The sequence below is a fragment of the Syngnathus floridae genome, chromosome 5, assembly GCF_059516105.1.
Source record: "Syngnathus floridae isolate MCC-2025c chromosome 5, RoL_Sflo_1.0, whole genome shotgun sequence".
NCBI lineage: Eukaryota > Metazoa > Chordata > Actinopteri > Syngnathiformes > Syngnathidae > Syngnathus > Syngnathus floridae.
This window is the reverse complement of record NC_142417.1, coordinates 18,962,818-18,984,722: the sequence shown is the minus strand read 5'-3', so window position 1 is coordinate 18,984,722 and position 21,905 is coordinate 18,962,818. Positions and strand designations below refer to the sequence as shown.

At 41.1% G+C, this 21,905-nt stretch overlaps 1 protein-coding gene across 1 annotated transcript in view; it reads left to right on the top strand.

Annotated features, from left to right (window-relative positions):
* The window catches only part of nelfb (negative elongation factor complex member B), a 45,033-nt gene extending 24,769 nt beyond the window's left edge, over positions 1-20,264 (top strand). Inside the window, exons 4-13 of the mRNA XM_088376102.1 lie at positions 154-384; positions 515-700; positions 3,772-3,884; positions 3,962-4,064; positions 6,113-6,208; positions 6,310-6,452; positions 13,811-13,917; positions 15,604-15,745; positions 15,885-15,993; positions 19,537-20,264. Coding sequence (XP_088232228.1) covers positions 154-384; positions 515-700; positions 3,772-3,884; positions 3,962-4,064; positions 6,113-6,208; positions 6,310-6,452; positions 13,811-13,917; positions 15,604-15,745; positions 15,885-15,993; positions 19,537-19,695 — 1,389 coding nt within the window. The 3' untranslated portion in view covers positions 19,696-20,264. The remainder of the gene's footprint in view (positions 1-153; positions 385-514; positions 701-3,771; positions 3,885-3,961; positions 4,065-6,112; positions 6,209-6,309; positions 6,453-13,810; positions 13,918-15,603; positions 15,746-15,884; positions 15,994-19,536) is intronic.
* The last annotated feature ends 1,641 nt before the right edge of the window (positions 20,265-21,905 follow it).

The window sequence follows — 21,905 nt, the reverse complement described above, 5'->3', positions numbered from 1 at the left end:
GTCTACTGTAAGTTCAGCACATTTGTGTGTCAAACTGGTCGCCCTTTGCAATAATCAGAATCCAAGAAGTAGCTCTCAATTTTAAAAAAGCTGATGACCCGTGTTTACATGATAGCTAAGAAAAATCTACACGCAAACTGTCAACCCCTCCAGGTACCTGAGAAGAAACTGAAGATGGTCATGGCTGATAAGGAGCTGTACAAGGTGTGTGCTGTGGAGGTGAAAAGGCAGATCTGGCAGGACAACCAAGCTCTATTTGGGGATGAGGTTTCACCGCTCCTAAAGCAGTATATTGTGGAAAAAGAAGCAGCTCTCTTCAGCAGTGATCTTTCTATTCTGCACAATTTCTTCAGCCCATCGCCAAAAATGCGACGTCAAGGCAAAGTAGGTGTTAATAGCAATCAACTGAATCACATAAACACAGGATCCTGCACAAGTGTTTAACTGTCCTATTTGTGTGTGTGCGTGCGTGTGCGTGCGTGCGTGTGTGTGCGTGCGTGTGTGTGTGAGTTAGGTGGTCCTGAAGCTGACCCAGATGATTGGGAAGAACGTTAAGCTTTATGATATGGTGTTGCAGTTTTTGCGAACACTGTTTCTACGGACACGAAATGTCCACTACTGTACTCTTCGAGCAGAATTGCTAATGTCTCTCCATGACTTAGACATAAGTGAGATTTGTTCTGTCGACCCCTGCCACAAGGTAAGAAGGAATAGCACGTTGTTTTTACTACACTTCAGGAAGTGATCCATTCACTCACATTCACTGAAAAATGTTTTTTCTTTTCAACGAATTGTTCACTCACGAGCCAACACTAACTCACATTGGAAATTTAGCTGAGCTCATAGACATAAAAAAAAAAAGGGATCAAGTAAAGATCAACCTTGCTGGAGCACTATGAGCGAGAGAAGCACACATGCGTGAAGTCATTGGTGGCAACAAGCAAAAAAAAACCTAAATCTGGTTTCAGTGATGTTATGTGTTATGTGTTGCCAAAATATTGTCAGACTCAATCTGCTAAGGTGATACATAGTGCTGGTGGTCATGTGTATTAATAACTGCCTGATTGGAATACATTTTTTAATAATATTCCAAATGTACACATGTATTGATGACTTTTGCAGCCGGTGGTGTAAATCATTATCTAACATTTGCATTATTTAGAGCAGGGGTGCCCAAACATTTTCAACTCGCGAGCTACTTATGAAATGACCAAGTCACAAAGATCTACCCACTAAAAAAATAATTAATTTTAAATATATACACTACCGTTCAAAAGTTTGGGGTCACCCAAACAATTTTGTGTTTTCCATGAAAAGTCACACTTAATCACCACTAAACGTTGTGAAATGAATAGAAAATAGAGTCAAGACATTGACAAGGTTAGAAATAATGATTTGTATTTGAAATAAGATTTTTTTTTATATCAAACTTTGCTTTCGTCAAAGAATCCTCCATTTGCAGCAATTACGGCATTGCAGACCTTTGGCATTCCAGCTGTTAATTTGTTGAGGTAATCTGGAGAAATTGCACCCCACGCTTCCAGAACCAGCTCACACAAGTTGGATTGGTTGGATGGGCACTTCTTGCGTACCATACGGTCAAGCTGCTCCCACAACAGCTCAATGGGGTTCAGATCTGGTGACTGCGCTGGCCACTCCATTACCGATAGAATACCAGCTGCCTGCTTCTACTCTAAATAGTTCTCGCACAATTTGGAGGTGTGTTTGGGGTTATTGTCCTGTTGTAGGATGAAATTGGCTCCAATCAAGCGAGAAATTGCTAAGAAATTGAAGATTTCCTACAACGGTGTGTTCTAATTGCTAATGTGGTAAATGACTATTCTCGCTGCAAATGTCTGGTTTTTGGTGCAATATCTACATAGGTGTATAGAGGCCCATTTACAGCAACTATCACTCCAGTGTTCTAACGGTACAATGTGTTTGCTCATTGGCTCAGAAGGCTAATTGATGATTAGAAAACCCTTGTGCAATCATGTTCACACATCTGAAAACAGTTTAGCTCGTTACAGAAGCTACAAAACTGACCTTCCTGTGAGCAGATTGAGTTTCTGGAGCATCACATTTGTGGGGTCAATTAAATGCTCAAAATGGCTAGAAAAAGAGATCTTTCATCTGAAACTCGACAGTCTATTCTTGTTCTTAGAAATGAAGGTTATTCCATGCAAGAAATTGCTAAGAAATTGAAGATTTCCTACAACGGTGTGTACTACTCCCTTCAGAGGACAGCACAAACAGGCTCTAACCAGAGTCGAAAAAGAAGTGGGAGGCCGCGTTGCACAACTGAGCAAGAAGATAAAGTACATTAAAGTCTGTTAGAGTTGCGCTCACTCCAACTTATTTTGCAAGAACCACACGGGAGACAAGTAAGTCCTCTTAGACACCTGCAGGTGGAGAGTCCATTCGTCGCTGTGCGTACAGCGATGTTCGAATGGAGGTCTGACTCTCGGCTCCTGCAAGAGCATTTTTATTAAGAAAAACAGGGTGGGGGTAAGAGTGGACTGAATAGAGAAAGCCCTTGACCTCTAGTCAAAACATAGCAAGGGGTGTTTTACGACTTTGTGTAGGATGGGACAAGCTAGGTTATTTATCACAGGTTGCATTCCAACATAATCATACGATAAAGATAACCTGGAAAACCCTGACAGAGTCTCTAGTTTGAGAAACAGACGCCTCACAGGTCCCCAACTGGCATCTTCATTAAATAGTACCCGCAAAACACCAGTGTCAACATCTACAGTGAAGAGGCGGCTGCGGGATTCTGGGCTTCAGGGCAGAGTGGCAAAGAAAAAGCCATATCTGAGACTGGCCAACAAAAGAAAAAGATTAAGATGGGCAAAAGAAGACAGACATTGGACAGAGGAAGACTGGAAAAAAGTGTTGTGGACGGATGAATCCAAGTTTGAGGTGTTTGGATCACAAAGAAGAACGTTTGTGAGACGCAGAACAAATGAAAAGATGCTGGAAGAATGCCTGACGCCATTTGTTAAGCATGGAGGAGGTAATGTGATGGTCTGGGGTTGCTTTGGTGCTGGTAAGGTGGGAGATTTGTACAGTGTAAAAGGGATTCTGAATAAGGAAGGCTATCACTCCCATTTTGCAACGCCATGCCATACCCAGTGGACAGCGCTTGATTGGAGCCAATTTCATCCTATAACAGGACAATGACCCCAAACACACCTCCAAATTGTGCGACAACTATTTAGAGCAGAAGCAGGCAGCTGGTATTCTATCGGTAATGGAGTGGCCAGCGCAGTCACCAGATCTGAACCCTATTGAGCTGTTGTGGGAGCAGCTTGACCGTATGGTACGCAAAAAGTGCCCATCCAACCAATCCAACTTGTGGGAGCTGCCGTAATTGCTGCAAATGGAGGATTCTTTGACGAAAGCAAAGTTTGATGTAAAAAAAATCTTATTTCAAATACAAATCATTATTTCTAACGTTGTCAATGTCTTGACTCTATTTTCTATTCATTTCACAACGTTTGGTGGTGAATAAGTGTGACTTTTCATGGAAAACACAAAATTGTTTGGGTGACCCCAAATTTTTGAACGGTAGTGTGAGATTTGTTCTGTCGACCCCTGCCAGAAGGTAAGAAGGAATAGCACGTTGTTTTTTTTTATATGGTTCTTAATTTCTTTATTAGTTAAGCCAATGTAAACTTTTATAGTCATATAGGCAGACATTACGTACTTTGGAGGTTGTTTAAATTAATATTGTTTTTAATGATTTCATTTTGTGAATTGCAACAGTTCACATGGTGCTTAGATGCCTGCATCCGAGAGAAGTTTGTGGATGGAAAGCGGGCCAGAGAGTTGCAAGGATTCTTAGATGGAGTCAAGAAAGGACAAGAGCAAGTCCTTGGGTAAAAAAAAACAGGAACTGGGCTAGGCATAGCTTTTCTGATCTTTGGTTTATTCATTGGCCTTCTGTACTTTTTAGGGACCTGTCCATGATCCTGTGTGACCCATTTGCTTCCAACACCCTGGTGCTGACCATCATGAGGAATCTGCAGGAGCTTCTCAGCCAGGATGCTTTACCCAGGGTGAGAAAGCCATTACACATATTTTTGTAAGTGCTTAATTGGTAGCACTTTTTGTTCAAGTTTCTGCAGCATGGTTATGAAACACTCTTTTATTTTTGGGCCAACCCTCATAAAATCCAGCACTGTTTTGAATGAGGAAAACCATTGCTTGTTCAATATGTCACATTGCTGTAACTCTCCTTAATTGTTGCCGCACCTGCCGTTGTGTATATTTATGCTAGTCTTTTCATACTTTTGTTGTGACAAAACCTTTGTCGCTTCAATCCTGTAAACACACGTCTGCATTAGTAGGCTTTAGTACTACATCATTAGATCAATGACTATGAGATAAGGCCTTAAACGGCAATGAATCCATGAACCTAAAAACAAGGCCTTAATTACCATTAAAATGTCTTAAACCAATCTTTCAAAAGTCTAAAAATTGTCAACATGGAATTAGCAGGATTTTCTGGCTGTAAAAAGTCTCGAATCTCAAAATAAATTAACGTTCTTAAAAAAGAAACCACTTAGTATGTAATAAAATCACACAATCGTGACACCAAAACCAACAAAACGCGCTGATTTTACTTGGGACTGATAAGAGCAGATGGTTGTCGTTTACATACTGTAGCAACTTTGGACAACATGGGACAACAGGAACTTTGTGAAGTTGGTCTATAATTCTATTTAAAATGGAACTAAAAAGTCCTTGTCTTTAACTTTCCTCAAACTGCAGAAAGGTTGGGATAGTTTTATCATTCTTCAGTTAATGTTAGTTTATTTATGTTGACATCAAGTTCAACATTTCTAGAAATAGACTCTTTACCTGAACTGTAGGCCTTTGATGTACAGTATACAGTGATCCCTTGCTATTTCACGGTTCGTCTTTTGTGGCCTCAGTGCATGGCGGGTTTTTAGGAATATTAAATATTGCGATTATTTAGGTGTATCGCAGCTTTTTGCAGCGTCACTTGGAGCACGGGGCTTTGTCTGCCCATATGACTTTACAGCACACTATTAGCCGGTAGAGGAGACGAGACCAATGGGAACATGTTGATCAGTATTCTTGCCGCTGATTGGCTTAGAACTGTAAGAGCAGTTCTAACCACTCTTTATCTCAGTCTCCCGCAGTCGTGCTACGTATCCGCTCTTCCACTTATGTTCGTGTTAGCAGAATCAGCAGCATCTCTGATTGGCATTTCCTTTTGTCACGAACAAGGCAGGACAACCAAATGCAACACGGGCTCACACAAAGGGACAGGGAGGGCTGGAATGATTGCAGAGCAGGACAACGAGGCAAGCTGACGAGCCAGTCAACGAGTTTGCGTCGTGCATCATCGAAGCAGACGGGCATAGCAAGCTTGTGGTTAGGGACAGACAGAAGGTCAAGCCAAACGGAGTCCAGAGCAGATCATAAAAACGGGCTTTCGCTAAACAGCGAATCAGGAAACGGCGCGCCACAAAGTGGATCAAGCAAACGGGAATCAGGTGGCATAGCAGAACCTGCTGGCAAGCGTACGTGTATCAGACGAACCACCGCAGATTGACGGGCTTGCGGGTTTTAAATACACGCCCTAATCAGCCTGTATCAAAGGCACAGTTGGCAGCGATCAGCACTGATTAGGGCGCGCAGCTTCGCATTGGATATGCATGCCCCCGCGGCCCACCACAAAGGCGCGTCAGCCGGCTAGCAAAGCAGATCTGTGACACGTTTACGGTAGCTTTTTTGTGTCTTTGAGTTTTAGTGAAGCCCTAAAGAATGTTTCTAAAAGTCAGTTTAACTTTAAAATGTTTAAAAAGTAGTTAAAATACAATAAAGGTTTTAAAAATACAATAAAATGTTTAAAAATACCATTACAAAAGTCTTGTGTGAATATCGTAAAAATATTGACGCCACAATGCGGATTTTCACCTACGTATTCAATATTCACCTATTTGTCTTGGAACCAATTATCAGCAATAAACGACGGATCACTGTAAGTCTATTTTGTAATGCCATTTTCAAAACCAACTTTTTCTTAAACAGTGTATTAAACAATGTTAACTCATGCTGCTGTATTTGTCATCAGGATAGTCCCGATCTGATGTTGCTTTTGAGGATGCTGTCTCTTGGTCAAGGAGCGTGGGATATGATTGACAGTCAAGTGTTCAAAGAACCTCGCTTGGTACATGCAATTGTCACCTTACTTGCAACACTTGATTTGTTTGGTTCTGTTAGACATATTGTAAATGTTTTTTTTCTTCCTGTGCACACACTCACACATAGGATTTGGAGCTAATGACCCGCTTTCTGCCTGCCATGATGTCAGTGGTTGTGGATGACCACACTTACAGTGTGGAGCAGAAACTTCCGAGTGAAGAAAAGACGTCACTTTCCTATCCTACCACTTTGCCAGATGCCTTTACCAGGTAAAAAAAAAATTGACAAAAATAATCACCGATCGTCTACAAAATTAAATACTTTACTAATTTAATTCTGAAAGATGTACTGTATTTATTATTTTATTGTATTTTGTAATGTTGAAGTGTAAAACCCGTATCTCACTGAACCTCGAGTGTTTGCGCACATAGTGAATGCTTTTTTGTGTCAGGCGTCCTAACAGGTTGCAAATAATTGCAAAAGGTTACTATTTTTCTGTTCAAAATTTCTCTCCGAAAAGAAAACCTGACGACCATTAAAACTGTTGACGAATGTCTTTGAGACCATTTGCAACCTTAAACGAATCATGATGAAATAGGAGCATTACTAACACTAAATAACCTAATATAATATACAGTGGAGCCTCAGTTTTCGACCACAATCCGTTCCAGAAGGCTATTTGAGAAATGAATCGTTCGAATTCCGAATCATGTTTTCCCATTACAAATGATGGAAAAAAATAAACTAAATAATAAAGTAAAATAAAGTAAAGTCCCAATAATCGTCACACATACATCTGGGTGTGGTAAAATTTGTCCTCTGCATTTAACTCATCTCGTGTGATTTTGATCCGTACCCTGGGGGTGAGGGGGGGGAGCAGTGAGCAGCAGCGGTGCCGCGGTCGGGAATCATTTGGTGATCGAACCCACCAATCCGTTCCAAGCAAAAAAAATGCCAGTTTCATTTGCGCATTTTTGTCCGATCGCGCAACTGCAGCGCACCGCCGAACACGCAACCGTAGCGTGTCGCCGACAGCGCAACTGCACCGCGCTGGTCGCATTATTGTGACAGAGCCGTCGCTGAAATTTAGAAAATATTTTTAAAGTCCTGATGTACTTCCAAAATTTAAGTGGACCTCAGTGCGCAGGGAGCTTAATTTTGTCCGATCGCGCACCTGCAGCGCACCGCCGAACGTGCAACGTAGCGCGCCGCCAACTGCGCAACTGCACCGCGCTGGTCATATTATTGTGACAGAGCGGTCGCTAAAATTTAGAAAATATTTTTAAAGTCCTGATGTACCTCAGTGCGCAGGGTCCGATCGCGCAACCGCAGCGCGCCAGGCGCACTTACTGTCGCATTGCTTAGGAGTGTCTTTGTGTTTTAAGATGGCTTTACTGCTCCCACTTGGTTTCTTTGGCGGCATGATGAGAGTTGATGCAATCCTCAGAGTAACGAGAATGTAATAACGAGCGGAGTCAGTTGGCATGCGGGTCCTCTCGGCTCATCTCGCGAGGTTCAACAACCAAATTTCGTCCAAAATCCGAAGCAAAAAAATAAAGTTTGTTACTATTACACCAAAACCAAATATCACTACGAGCAATAGGCAAAAAAGGGGCAGCGACATTAATCATGGACCCACACCATGGAGTAGCTAGGGCGCCGAGGTTCTCACCAGTACCAGCTAATCTAATGCATGTGAAATCACCCTTAGCTACATCGAGAAAATAAGGGGTTTACGTTTTGTCATAGAGGCAACAGGGTAAACCTTATCCCATTTAAAACAATCATGAGTGGGTGAAATGGATGAGTTTAACATTCAAACAACAGCAAACCTAGGAACTATATTTGCAGGTATGATTTTCAAAAGAGGTCTTGGACCCATACATGCAATGCAACTGGTGTTAGCCATCTTTGCGGCTTGCTCAACCATAAGAAGCCAGTTGTTGGTTTGACCGCTTATTCCCGTGAAGGCTAAAAAATAGCTGTCTACCTCAGTGAGGAGCACACTTGTGATTTTTGCTCCTGCTGACAGGGTGTAATTATTTATAACGGGACGGTCCGCGATCGACATTGTTTTGTTAATGCAAATAGCAATAGGAAAGTGAGGATCAATTCCAGAGGACCAAGCCCACAGTTGAAAACCCCAACAGGAAGTGTTAAATAAGGTGGCATTTGGAGGACGAATTTGACCATCAGGGAGTGTAAGAGTCAAAAGGAGGCTTGTGCCCTGATTCTTCAAAGTTACTCGTCTAGCGAAGAACACAGCCTCTTCACTGGAACCAGAGGGCCAATAATCTCACGTTTGTGTGGTGACAAGGGTGCCCCAGTCGGTGCTAACCGGGTGGCCAGTTAAATACCACCAATATCTGAGCCATTCACCCCCAGTAGTGTGGTGACCATTTTGAAAACCTTTCAAACTTTTCAAAGGTAAAATAATAGAAGAAGACGTATTAGGAGCCACAGTAAACATCAATGAATTATTGTAACTCCAGGACAAAAGCCATGGCACGCAAGTTGGAACGCGGACGGTTTCTGGAGTACAACCAACATGATCAAAAGGGGATTTAGTGTTGCGCTTATGTCTAGCAATTTTTCCCCATGAGCCATATTGATTAGAATCAGTGTTGATAGTTGCCTGAGAGAAGAATGTTCGAGGCTCATGGTACTCTACCAATAAAATAACCCCCCCAAAAAAATAACACAAACCAGCAAAAACAACCAAAAGCACATGGTAGACTTTGCGCAGGCTACAGCCCGATTAAAGCACTTTACGAATGACTCGCTAATGCTCATGTTTTGGATCTCCTCAGAGTCAACACCCTGAGCTTCGGGTTGGTGTCTTGGAAATTGGCTTCTGCTAGCTTTCGTGTCAACCCTGGATCTTGGCACCAGGATCAGGCACTATTACCAGACTTTGCTCACCTTCCGTACTTAGGTTGGGTCTGCGGAGATCACCTTTTTACAATGAGATAAATGCAGAAAACAAATAAATGCAAAAAAAAACAATATTCTTTCACTTCACATTTATGTAATTGGATATAAACCATATGTATTGTCTGAAACGGATACAATGGAGTCGGGAACTTTCCTCTCTGAGGTCTTAAATTGCCTTGTGAAAAAGCTGCAAAACCGTATGTTGTATAAATAGCTTCAACTTGTTTCACCATACCCCCCCGTCGAGACATGGGTGACCCCATGACTCGAAATAGCAGCCCATTTGAACAAGTTACGAGGCAAGATAGGTTTGCCCAAAGGTCACACAAAAAAGACCATCAGTGTTTTTAGTTGCACCCCGTTTTTCCCAAGAGAGTCGTTCCTGGAAGGGGCCCTGAGACTGCATGTCAAGCAACACATCAGGGGAGATGTGTGACATCGAATCATGATCAGTGAGAGGCGAGAGGACATGGAGCAGGCCTTCTGCAGCGGCCTTAGCGGATCTGTCAGCAAAAGCATTACCGAGAGAAACAGGATCAGAGCTTGCAGTGTGAGCAGCACATCTGCAAACCGCCACCTTTAAGGGCAGCTGGACAGCGTCCACAAGTTGAAGTAGTAATGTGGAATGGGTGACGGGCTTGCCCGTAGAAGTTATCATGCCACGGTTGCTCCACTGCTGAGCATAAACGTGCACTGTAGCGAAAGCATACTGACTATCAGTCCAGATAGTGATGGATTTGTTCGCAAACAATTTGCATGCCCCAGTCAAAGCAATGAGCTCAGCGGCCTGTGCTGACATATAGGATGGCAGATTAGCAGCCTCCAAAACTCCGTCAGCAGCAACAATGGCATACCCAGTAAGGGTCACACCAAAGAGCATTTTTGAGTTGTTGATCATAGACATCAGTTGAACACTCTGTCTGGTCTGTGTCTAAAGTCTTCAAACAACTCATCTTCTTTTTGTTTAATTCGGCCCATGTCTGTGTAATTTCCTCTACATTGGAATTTTATTTTTATCCTGCCCAATAGTTGGTCAATATGTATTTGTAATGGCACCCCGTTATATTCCAATGGACGGCCCTGGAGATTAAAAGGACTCCAGGTGCCTTTAACGCTTGCCCAATGTTTGGTTAAGGATGCCATGAAAACCTGTTGTACTTCACCTCTCAAATTATAGAAAGCAATGAGTTGTTTAATTTGGGGTACAAAGATGGACAGGATGGTTCGCTTTGCCGTGCCGCAACATCTGTCTTTGTAATTTGATCATTTTTCTCATCTTCATTCATCACTTTCTCAGCTGCGGTCCTTAGGCAAGCTCGCGCTGACACTGTGTCATCATCTTCCTGTCTGTGCAACAGCAAGTTCTTTTTTTATCTTTTCTTCGTCTTCCTTATCTTTCAATTTTCCTCTCATCTGGAAAATGAGAATGTAAATTTGCTTTTTAATTTTTAATTTTAAGTCTTGCAAAATTTCTATATCCTTACTGCACCGAGATAAACTGTTAAATATATCTTGAAAAACAAACAAAAACAATTTGCAGAGACTCTTCAAAATGGGACCCAAATGTCAGATTACAAAACAAACCTCCTCCTTCACTCTCCCATTTTTTGATAGAACAGTCTACTTAGTTAGACACTGTCATATCATACTAAATAATGGCCTGTAAATTAAATATAATCTTGTTGCTGTGGTCCCTCAAAACATGTGGCTAGAATTTGGACAATTACTAACCCCCATCAACTGATAAATTATCTCCTCACTAAAGTCCTAGCCTGTTAACTTATCCGCATCAAGAAGACATTTGCAATGCAGGGGATAAGAAACCTTAACAATAAACAAAATAAACCCAAGTACTCCAAATAATTCCTCATTAAAATTTTAGCCTTTTTGTGGTATTCTTTTAACAAAAAGTGCCCGTTTGCAATGTCGTTTTTATTTGTTGTTTATTTACTCTAAGTGATTCAAATCTTTGACTTATCCTTACATGTGTACTTGTATAGTCTTATGTCATAACCAATCAATAATTCCTCCTAAATTTAACATCTGCAATCATGATTTAATTTTATCCAGTTCTACAATGTATGTTTTCTCCTACTCTCACATTTTTATGAGAGTTGGGCACTCTCCTCGTCGGACGAGTTTCTGCCCACAACCCTCATATTATTCTATAATTTCTAATCTTTACATTTAACAATGCAAATCTGATAAACCATTGTCTAGCACACCGTTTTCGTGCACCAATTTAACGCAATTCCAACCTTTATAACGAACTGATACACAAAGACAAACATACACAGAAACAAACACACGGGCCCACAACATAGACATGACAATCTTCCCAGCTGATAACAAGGGTGGGGGGAGCAACTGAAGTGCGGAGAGCCTCGCCACCGCCATGTTGCATAATGCAACCACCTCTGTCCAAAATATGCATTTGTCAAGATATTTTATATTTTCGGTGTCGACCCCTTTCATTAATTTCCAGCCTTTGCAGTTTAATTCATGTCGGGGTAGCGGGTTTTGTTTGCTATTTGATTTTCCCATGGTTTATTTTTCTAAATTTCGGAGTTGGCAATTCGAATGGCACCTACAGTGTCCTAAAGCCAACTTTATTCACAGGACAGTGGTTAAATGTTTGATGTGTGGTGAGTCTCCTTTCACCTTCCCGGAGGAAGCGGAGAGTCCTTGCCTCTGCGTCCACACAAAGCCACTGTTTACAATCCTGTGTGTTTACATAGAGGAGAGCTCTAATGAGATCACTCTCAGTCAAACCATACACACACACACACACACACAATGCGCACTTTTATCATCTCACAGGCAAGCAGGGGAGTCCGCCCTCCCGAAAATGTCTCTGCGGAATTTAACTGCTCTCGGTTACCTGTACCTTATTAGAAAAATCAGGAGTCCGCCCTCCCGTGGATTTTAACAAACTCTTCAAGTTAGGAGGCCCCACGATACCTCAGCGGGATTTAACTGTTTCTAATTGCACTTGATAGGGCCTAGAATTGTCAAGGTTTTAAGTGACCTCTTGTCACTGCACATTCATTCTTTTTAACAGACTCAATATTCATACTCACAGTCTGCCGGTTCTTTTACTCGGATGATCTCGTCAACCACTCCGGTGTCCAGCCGACTTGATTGAGACAGCCCCGTGAAAAGGGTTTCTTTATATGCCTTGGCCAAGGACTTGTCCTGTGTCGAAGAAGTCAGCTGAACCCCTTCTGGTCTGAAGAGATTCCGGACGAGCCCCCAATTTCTGTCAGGTAAATTCTCTGACTGAATATCTGTATAAAAGAAAAGGATCAGCAGACAAAACAAGTGAGGCAGAATATTGAGTTTTTTCTCGCGAGGAGTGCATCCAGATTTACAGCAATCTGACTACACTAAAAATCTGTTTGCACTCTTCGCTCTTTTTATTTGGAATGCCCTATCCACAATGTGAGACTAGCCCCTAATAGGTGGGGAGTAGGCGTGGGCTTTGTCTCATTAGAGAAGAAACGAGATTCTATGTGAACGAAGAGGTCACAGACAAGATGTCATGAGAAATAAAAAGAATGCAAGGACAAAATGCTATGTGAAACAAGAAGTCACAGACAAGACGCCATGAGAAAAGAATGCAAGGACAAAATGCCATGTGCAGACATCAACAAAATAGTTTGAGCTATCAACAACTTTCTTGGATTCCCAGAGGTATAGAAGGTCAGGAAGGTCCAGACAGCATCGTTTGACTTGTTGTTTTTCACAATCCGTTTGGTGGACGTCTGCAAGGCGAAACAGCAAGCATTCTGTGCAATAATCTTATTAATAAGTACTCATTAGAGAACGCATGATAACATATATATATACAATTTATCTAACACTCACTGTCGCATTGCTTTAGGAGTGTCTTTGTGTTTTAAGATGGCTTTACTGCTCCCACTTGGTTCCTTTGGAGGCATGATTAGAGTTGATGCAATCCTCAGAGTAACGAGAATGTAATAACGAACGGAGCCACTTGGCATGCGGGTCCTCTCGGCTCATCTCACGAGGTTCGACAACCAAATTTCGTCCAAAATCCGAAGCAAAAAATCTAGAATTTTTTGTTCGAATACCGATTTGTTCGAGAACCGGGACGTTCGAAAACCAAGGCTCCACTGTATATTTAATACTCAGTGAGTAGGTACTATGTGTGAGTCTTCAGTCAGATAGAAAATCAAAGGGGAACATTGGTCAGCAGTGTTTCACCGATGGCCCACTGAACTGAGTGGACGTGGACAGTGGGGTAATGACCCCAAAATTATTTGACCATGAAAGCATGTGTATTGCCCAGAAGGAACCGGAGGGCTTCCACTGAAGACAAATTCGACATCGTGCAGAAAATTATCCACCCGAGATTTTTTTTCTTTAGGTATTATAATTTCTTCATGTGTTTGGTTTTTCAGCTTTTGTTTCCCTGTTTTGGGTTTCTTGCCAGGCATTTTCATTTTAGTGGATCTCTTAAAGTCTGCTCTTGTACCCAGCCCTCAACAAATGATTTGGTTTTGAACAAGCTGGTTATGTCAGAAGGTAAAAAAAAAAAAGCGTAAAACAATACCAAGCGCTATTTAACTTCCCTCAATTTATGTCTAACGTATGATGCCTTGCACACTTGATTTAAACATTTGTTTTTAAAATTCAGCCTTTGTCATATTTTTGGTTGGATCTGTCTCAGATACCTGCAGGAGAACAGAGTGGCCTGTGAAATGGGTCTCTATTACATTCTTCACATTGCCAAGCTGAGAAACAAGAATGCCTTACAAAGGTTGCTACCTGCCCTAGGTGAGAATCCACCATGTTTTTTCAAAGTAGAGAACAGGAGCACACACCATTGCTTATTGATTCCCTGAAGATACAAATATCAGTTAAAAACTACAACGCTTACAGAAGGGGTACTCAATACCTCGATCGCGATCGACCAGTCGATCGCCAAGCTACTACTGATCGATCGCATGACGTTTAAAAAAAAATTTTAAAAATTGCTGTATGCTAGAATCCAGCCCATCGCTTGATTGACATACAGGTAGGCCTGTCGGGAGGCAATCACAGTGAACCGCACATGCGCAATAGACAGTGACTACAACCCCTCACGGCAGCATGTTTAACGGCCGCGCACACACAAACCGCCAACGTTTCTAAGCTTATCAACGCACGCACTCGCTTTTTTCTTCTAACCAAAAGAAAGTTTATGACTATCAAAAATGAGTGGGGTTGCTGGACCAAGTAAGAAGCCGAAAATGTATCACTTTTATACGGAATGGGAGTTGGACTTTTTTCTCACAATGTCATTTTCTAAGTGCGTTACAAAAATACACGCACTATATTATTTATTCATTTATTTATTTATTTGTTTATTTATTTATTTATTTTATTGTAGTAGGTAGATCTTTGTGACTTGGTCATTTTAAAAGTAGTTCGTAAGCTGAAAAAGTTTGAGCACCCTTGGTTTACAGTGTGCAAATCTCTGTCATGTGTCAATTTAATCTACAGTGCCATGTTAGGAACGGATGTGACAAGTTATTGACTGGGCTGTCCCTTAAACCCATCGTTTGCTACTGAGTGTTAAATCAGATTCCTTACTTATGGATGGAAATTATTGCAATTTTCTTGCGTCAATGCTGACGGAAAGTCTGTCAATCTGTTCCTGAGGACAAGCTCTGTGTCACTCTTTGAATTCTGTGTCAGATGAGCAGATGCAGCACATGAATAATCAGACTCACATTGAAATCAATAAATCAGAGTCTAGTTGTCATGTTTGTCTGAGGACGAAATAAAGCATAAATAATTAAATTAACCCAAGTCAAAGATGCGACGTTCAGATGTCCCGTGGGGACAGGCGGTACAATGACTGGACGGACAGACGGATGGATGTATTCCTTAGACAATGAACGTGACTTTTAGACTAAAAAATATTTTGTACTCTGGAATTGGAAACAGATTCTAAATTTCTTCTAGAATCAAGGGAGCAAAGGTTAAAGTTAGCTGCCCTGTAAAGTGAATTCATAATACATATGAATATATATGTATAATATGTGTATGCTTGAAGGTAACTCCTAAAAACATGTAAAGACTGAGAACAATGTAGCACCCAATTGTGGTGATAGTATGTTAACCTGTCACCATTTCAGTTTATTAATATGTAGGTTATATTTTATCGGACATGGCGACAGCAAGGCTCATTGATGCCCTTGGGCCCCAGCATGAGTCACCCCTCCCCTACTTTTAACAATTTCAGCTCATTTGTGTCAGGTGTGTTAGAGTTAGAGGGAGACATGTAAAACATGCAGGACAGTGTTATTATCTGTCACTGTTTTTTGGGGGAAATGTATGTCAAATGTACTAGTGGTATCGGTACTTAGTGTCAGTGACTACTTGAGAATTGAGTACTCGTACTGGGTTTGGTCTAAAAAAAGAAAGTGGTATCGAACAAACCTTGTCATAACATTTCTCTGTCTTCTTTCCCTTCAGTGGAGACTTACAATGACATGGCTTTTGGTGACATTTTCCTTCACTTGCTTACCGGACACCTCACATTGCTCTCGGATGAGTTTGGAGGAGAAGAATTTTGTTTGGTTGTTTTTGATGGCTTCCTACTGACGACTTTTTCCAGGTTTGCTTTTCTTACCCGATAATGGAATGTTGTCCTGTCTTGAATTTCCCATTGAACAATTGCAAAAATAAACTTGTTACCTGTTTTGGTACATTTTTTGACATTTGAATTAAAGTCGCTTTTTTCTTGCATTTAACAGTAAAGAGAATGTTCACAGACATAGTCTACGTATGCTGCTGCACCTGCACCACAAGGTGTTGCCTTCATATATGGAAACACTGATGAAAACACTGGAACCGCCTAAACAGGTTAGTTTACGTTTTCAGTCAATTTCTGAGTTTCTGAGTTATGTGAGGGCCACTTTGAGTTTGGTCCATGAGATTGAAGTACTAATACTCATCTGTGGGGCCATTAATACAGAATCATTCATTCTTTTAATAGCTTTGTCCAATTTAGATGTATAGTCATCGCCAAAAGTATTGTAACAGCAAGATCAATGCATTTGTTTCTCTTGTACAGTGAATACATTTTAGTTTCAGGTGAATATGAGAAAAAAATTCTGAATTTGTGTTAAACAACTTTTATTTTTCAAGTGAGCTTAAATGATTGGAACACATGACTGATGGGTATTTCTAATTGTCAGATGCTGTTTTTGGCTTTGGGTTTCACCTGTGAAAACTGCATTTGCTGTAAATCAAAACTGATGTCCAGAGAGCCTTTGTGAAGAAACCTATTTTGAAACTGAGAAAAGAGGGACAATCGATCAGAGCTATTAAACTCACATGGTGCAGTCAGTAAATACAGTTTGGTATGTCCTGAAAAAGAAAATTTACAGGTGTACTTAGCGACATATATCGAACAGGTTGGCAAAGTTAATCAACAACAATCGATGACAGAAACATTGGCCAATGCTTACAAATAAATACATAGGTACTCTATGCACAAGTAGACTATATGCACAAAATTGAGGCTGATTTATATTGCGCGGGCCAGCGAAGACAACCGCCGCATTGCATCACGTGACCAACGTATTGGGTCGCGCAGAACCTCTGCGACCAGTCTGCAACACATGATGCGCACACATTAAAAATGGTTTCTCCAGTAATGTCCGTAATGGCGCTTCCCCCGGCTCCATTCCACAAGCCTCTCAAATCGTAATTTATTCGCCACCACGGAGGATTGAATCCGCACAGCGCAGCTTGTTGCTGCTGCCGCCGCTGCCAAGCAATCTAGGTTGAAGTCGGCAGTGTGGTCTATAAGATCAACAATTCCAAAGAGTAATCCAAAAGGACGCATCCGCTTTCCCGACTTTAAAGGTAGAAATCCATAACAGCGCTCTCGGCTCGAGTGATTGAAACTTGGTAATGCACTTCAGGCTTAAATGGGTTAATCACAAATCCTGTGATTAATTCGATATTTCTTAATCACCTGACAGCAGTAGTATATAGGTAAATATATCATACATATACATTGAGTGGAACAATAAACTAAATCGCGGGTTTTTGCTTACGGTTTTTGGTTTGACTAAAGTTTTCGCTTTACATTTTGTTCAGTAAACTGATTCTTGGAAAATTATTAATAAACATTATTTGTTATTGTAACATTATTTATATATAGTGGATTGATGGTCAAATGTTTTTTTTCCACTGCTCAAGCGTTGCTCTGCAGCAGGGGTTACCAACACGGGGTCCGCAGACACCAGGTCGCCCGTGAGGACCGCATGAGTCTCCCGCAGGACTGTTCTAAAATTAGCTCAAATAGCGGCACTTGTCAGTGAGCTGCATCTTTTTATTTTACAGTCAAACCTCGGTTTTCGAACGTCCCGGTTCTCGAACAAATCGGAATTCGAACAAAAAAATTCTAGATTTTTTTGCTTCGGATGTTGGATGAAACCTCGCGAGATGAGCCGGGAGGACCCGAGAAAACCCGACCGCGCGGCCCGGATGCCGAATGACTCCGTTGTTCTTGTATTTTCGTTACTTTGAGGATTATATAACCCCTAATCATGCCTCCAAAGAAAGCAAGTGGAAGCAGTAAAGCCATCCTAGAACACAAAGAAGCTCTTTAAGCAATGCGACAGTGAGCGCCCGGCGCGCTGCGGTTGCACGATTGGACCAAATTAAGCTCCCTGCGCACTGAGGTCAGCTTAAATTTTGGAAAGTACATCAGGACTTTAAAAATATATTCTAAATTTCAGCGACGGCTATGTCACGATAATGCGACCAGCGCGGTGCAGTTGCGCGGTGGGCGACGCGCTACGGTTGTACGTTCGGCGGTGCGCTGCAGTTGCGCGATCGGACAAAAATGCGCAAATGAAAAAAGGGTTAAAACAGGCTTTTTTAAAAAGCGTGTTTTTTTGTCTTGAAACGGGTTAAAATTGTTTCCATTATTTGTAATAGGAAAAATAGATTCGGAATTCGACCGATTCGCTTCTCGAACCTCCTTCTGAAACGGATTGTGGTCAAAAACCAAGGTTTGACTGTATTTTTGCTATTCTTGTTAAAATCACACATGTGAACTGGAAATGACAATAATAACACATGACACATAGCCAAATTGAGCAAATTGGCTATTTCAGAAATGTGTGTCAAACTGGTAGCCCTTTGCCTTAATCAGTACCCCGTAAGTAGCTCTCAGTTTAAGAAAGGTTGGTGACCCCTGGTCTGGAGTATATGTTGCATTTTGATTTCATTTCTTGTAACTTGCAGAAAAGTTTTTATTTTTAGTTAAATTTTTAGTTTGACCTTAACTACAGTCCCGCGTCTCATTGTGGCCAAAGGTAGAATCCGCGTCAGTTATTCCGGCTTTTGGTTTTGTAAGTACTGTAATTTCTGGACTATAAGCCGTACCCGATTATAAACCGCACCAGATAGAATTAGGGGAAAATCTTGTTTGTTCATATATAAGACACACCGGACTGTAAACTGCCGGTGTTTTAAAGTTGATTTACGATTTATAAGAGAATATACACAAAGAGGATTGTCAGAAAAAAGATGGTTCTTTGGGGACGCATACCTTTTATTAACATAACGTTTATTGACGGAGATGAAGGAGCCCTGCAAACATAAAAACATGCATACATCTCAGTGATGACCATAATAAACCTAATGTGCAGGAAACACTAGCAACACTCAACTAATAATAAATAAAATGGGACCATTTACAGGGGTAAATTTGGCGATGCGATATGAGCCACACATAAAGATATGACCCGTAAAAAAATACTGAAAAGCGTGATGCAAGAAGATGTCATCAACAACACCTCAATGCCCTCTAGTGGCCAGAGGAAACCTCTACAGTAACGGTAGCAGCTCTATTTCCTTCGTTAAGAGCCAAATCGACTGCCTTTAACTTAAGAGTGTCATCTTTTGTCCCCCATAATGAGGGTTTGTGTATAAAAGCTTCCTTTCTCCAGTGATATCCGTTTTAATCTTATTTTGTCTCTTGTTCGTGTCAATTGTGCAGCACTATTTGCCTGGCGGCACCACTCTTTTCCCCAGTGACCCTGTGTCTGGTCACATATCCCTCCGCCAAGCCAAGCGGTGCCGCACAATAGCGGTCCACAACCTTTTTATTAACGAGTGTATAAGAAAGACATCACGAAAACTCCATAGATGTGTTGCACCGGACTACAAGCCGCAGGGTTCAAAGCTTGTGCTAAGAGTAGCTTATAGTCCGGAAAACACGGTAAACATCATGTTCAGCTGAACTTTGTTTCACCGAAATGTGCTTGTTCATCACTTGTGTGTTTGGCAAACGGTTTTTATCTACTTTGGAATGGAAACAAAATAAAAGACCCATTAAATTGGCTAACTAATATTTATTATTATAATGTTGGTTGATAATTATAGAGCAGCGATCCAGTGAAGGAGCTATACAGCCAACTCATAGAGAAGCTTGAGGCCCAGAAGAAGAGTCCTCCTGTGCCAGAGGAAACTCCATCCCTGGATCTCAGCCTGCATCCTGTCAATGTTCCCACCACTGCCTCTACTCCGACGACACCTCTGTGACATAGAAGACGCATAGAAGCATTTCAATAAAGACTGAATGTATATATAGCGACGTGTTGACTTGGAAACATACATTTAGGCTTTGGAGTTTTAAATGTTTATTTGCATGATCATTTCTATTAAGATTTCATTGTATGAATGTTTCAGAAGGTTTTTCCAGCTTTTGAATTTCTGCTTTATTGTCTCCAGCTATTTTTGTATTCAAGGGGGAAACCAGAACTCTTTGCATCCTACCCCATCTCAAATGATATAAGCTGATTCTGATATTTTCATATTAGCTGTTTTGTATTTATGCATTTCAGTAGTTACTGTAATTTCCGGACTATAAGTCGCGTTTTTTTTTCATAGTTTGGGTGGGGGGGCGACTTATACTCAGGAGCGACTTGTATATGTTTTTTTCACAAATTTTTACTTGATCATTAAGACATCACTTACTTACAAGTATAGTTGACCACTTCCCATGTTATTTTTATATAGTTGATGCTTTTATATCTTTATCTTGAACATATTCAAAACATAGAAAATACAGAAAACATCAAATAAAGCAATTAACACTTTAAAGCACCATATCCAAGTCCACTGTCTGCTGTATGTACACTTGCTCCATTTTTGCTCCTCTTATATTTATTATTATTATTATTATTATTATTTGTTTATTTATCATTTATTCAACACTCTTATTTATTCATTGTTTGTGCCTTATTGGGGTTTTTTGTGTTGCTTGTATGCATATGTGTACTATCTCACCGAGGGATAGTGGGAACGTAATTTCAATCTCTTTGTGTGTCTTGGTATATGAAAAAAAATTGACAATAAAGCAGACTTTGATTTTGATAAAACAACCAAATAAACAAAACAAAAAACTACATCTGAAAAAAAATTATATTTTCAGACGAAACTGGATGAGGGCGCTCTAAATTTCACCGTTGGCCGTGACTCATCAACTGTTACAAACTTCAAGCTGTAAAATATCCAGCTGAAAACAGTAATCGAGCAGCAGAAAGAAAGTTTGGACGACCGTAATGTACCAATGGATTACGATTTCAAGTGGCGTCAGTGGCACGGCGCGGCGGTTGTTTACATAAAGGACAAACGTAGCCACTTAAGGACTACCGGCATCATTAGCGGTGATCATTTCTAAGTGACACGGAGGACAAAGAGTTTGAAGGAATTAAGGATTTGGAGTGACATAGAAGGTTTGAAAAACTATTATGGCTTTTACGCACGCCTGGTCCTACTCTACTGAGTTGGGGGCCGGCGCTCGGCCGAGTGGCTGTCCGTGAACGGTGCATGGGGCTCGGACATGGCCATTACGCACGCCCGGTCCTATGCCATGGAGCTCTCGTGTCTGGAAGTCCACGCCGCCACACGCTTGGAAGTTTGTTTTGTTTAATAAAGAGCCGTTTGCCAAACCCACGTCTATCCTTGTACTTTGTTAACGCTACAATATAGTTATATACTACATCTGTGGAATAAAGATGAGGCTGACGTCAGGGCGCACGCGCGGCGATGTTGACAAAGGACGAGGAATTTGATCGATGGATTTAATGGATTTAAAGTGCACGGATGGTTTGATAATATTATTGCTTAATTATAGTTATTTGAAATATAGTTTATCTATCGTTATATGAGCCTGTGGAATATTTTGAAGTGCAAGCGCCCTCAGCCGCTCGCACCCATTGTTGATAAAGAACGATCGATGGATTTAATGAATTGGAGTGACACCGATGATTTTATAAACGTGTTATTCATGTAATCGTTTTCTTTAATAACTATATGTTACGTCAGACCCATTCTCAGCTCTTCGTTTGTGTTTGTCACGTTAGCATACCTATCGTTTAGCCTGTTGCTATGTATCGAACGATCGATGGATTTAATGAATTGGAGTGACACAGATGGTTTTATAAACATGTTATTTATGTAATAGTTGTCCTAAATCACTCTGTATGTTACGTCAGGCCCGTTCTCAGCTCCTCATTTGTGTTTGTCACGTTAGCATACCTATCGTTTAGCCTGTTGCTGTCGTATCGAAAGATCGATGGATTTAATGAATTGGAGTGACACCGATGGTTTTATAAACTATTATTCATGTAATCGTTTTCCTTAATCACTCCGTCAGGCCCGTTCTCAGCTCTTTGTTTGTGTTTGTCACGTTAGCATACCTATCGTTTAGCCTGTTGTTGCTATCGTTTAGCCTGTTGTTGCTCGTT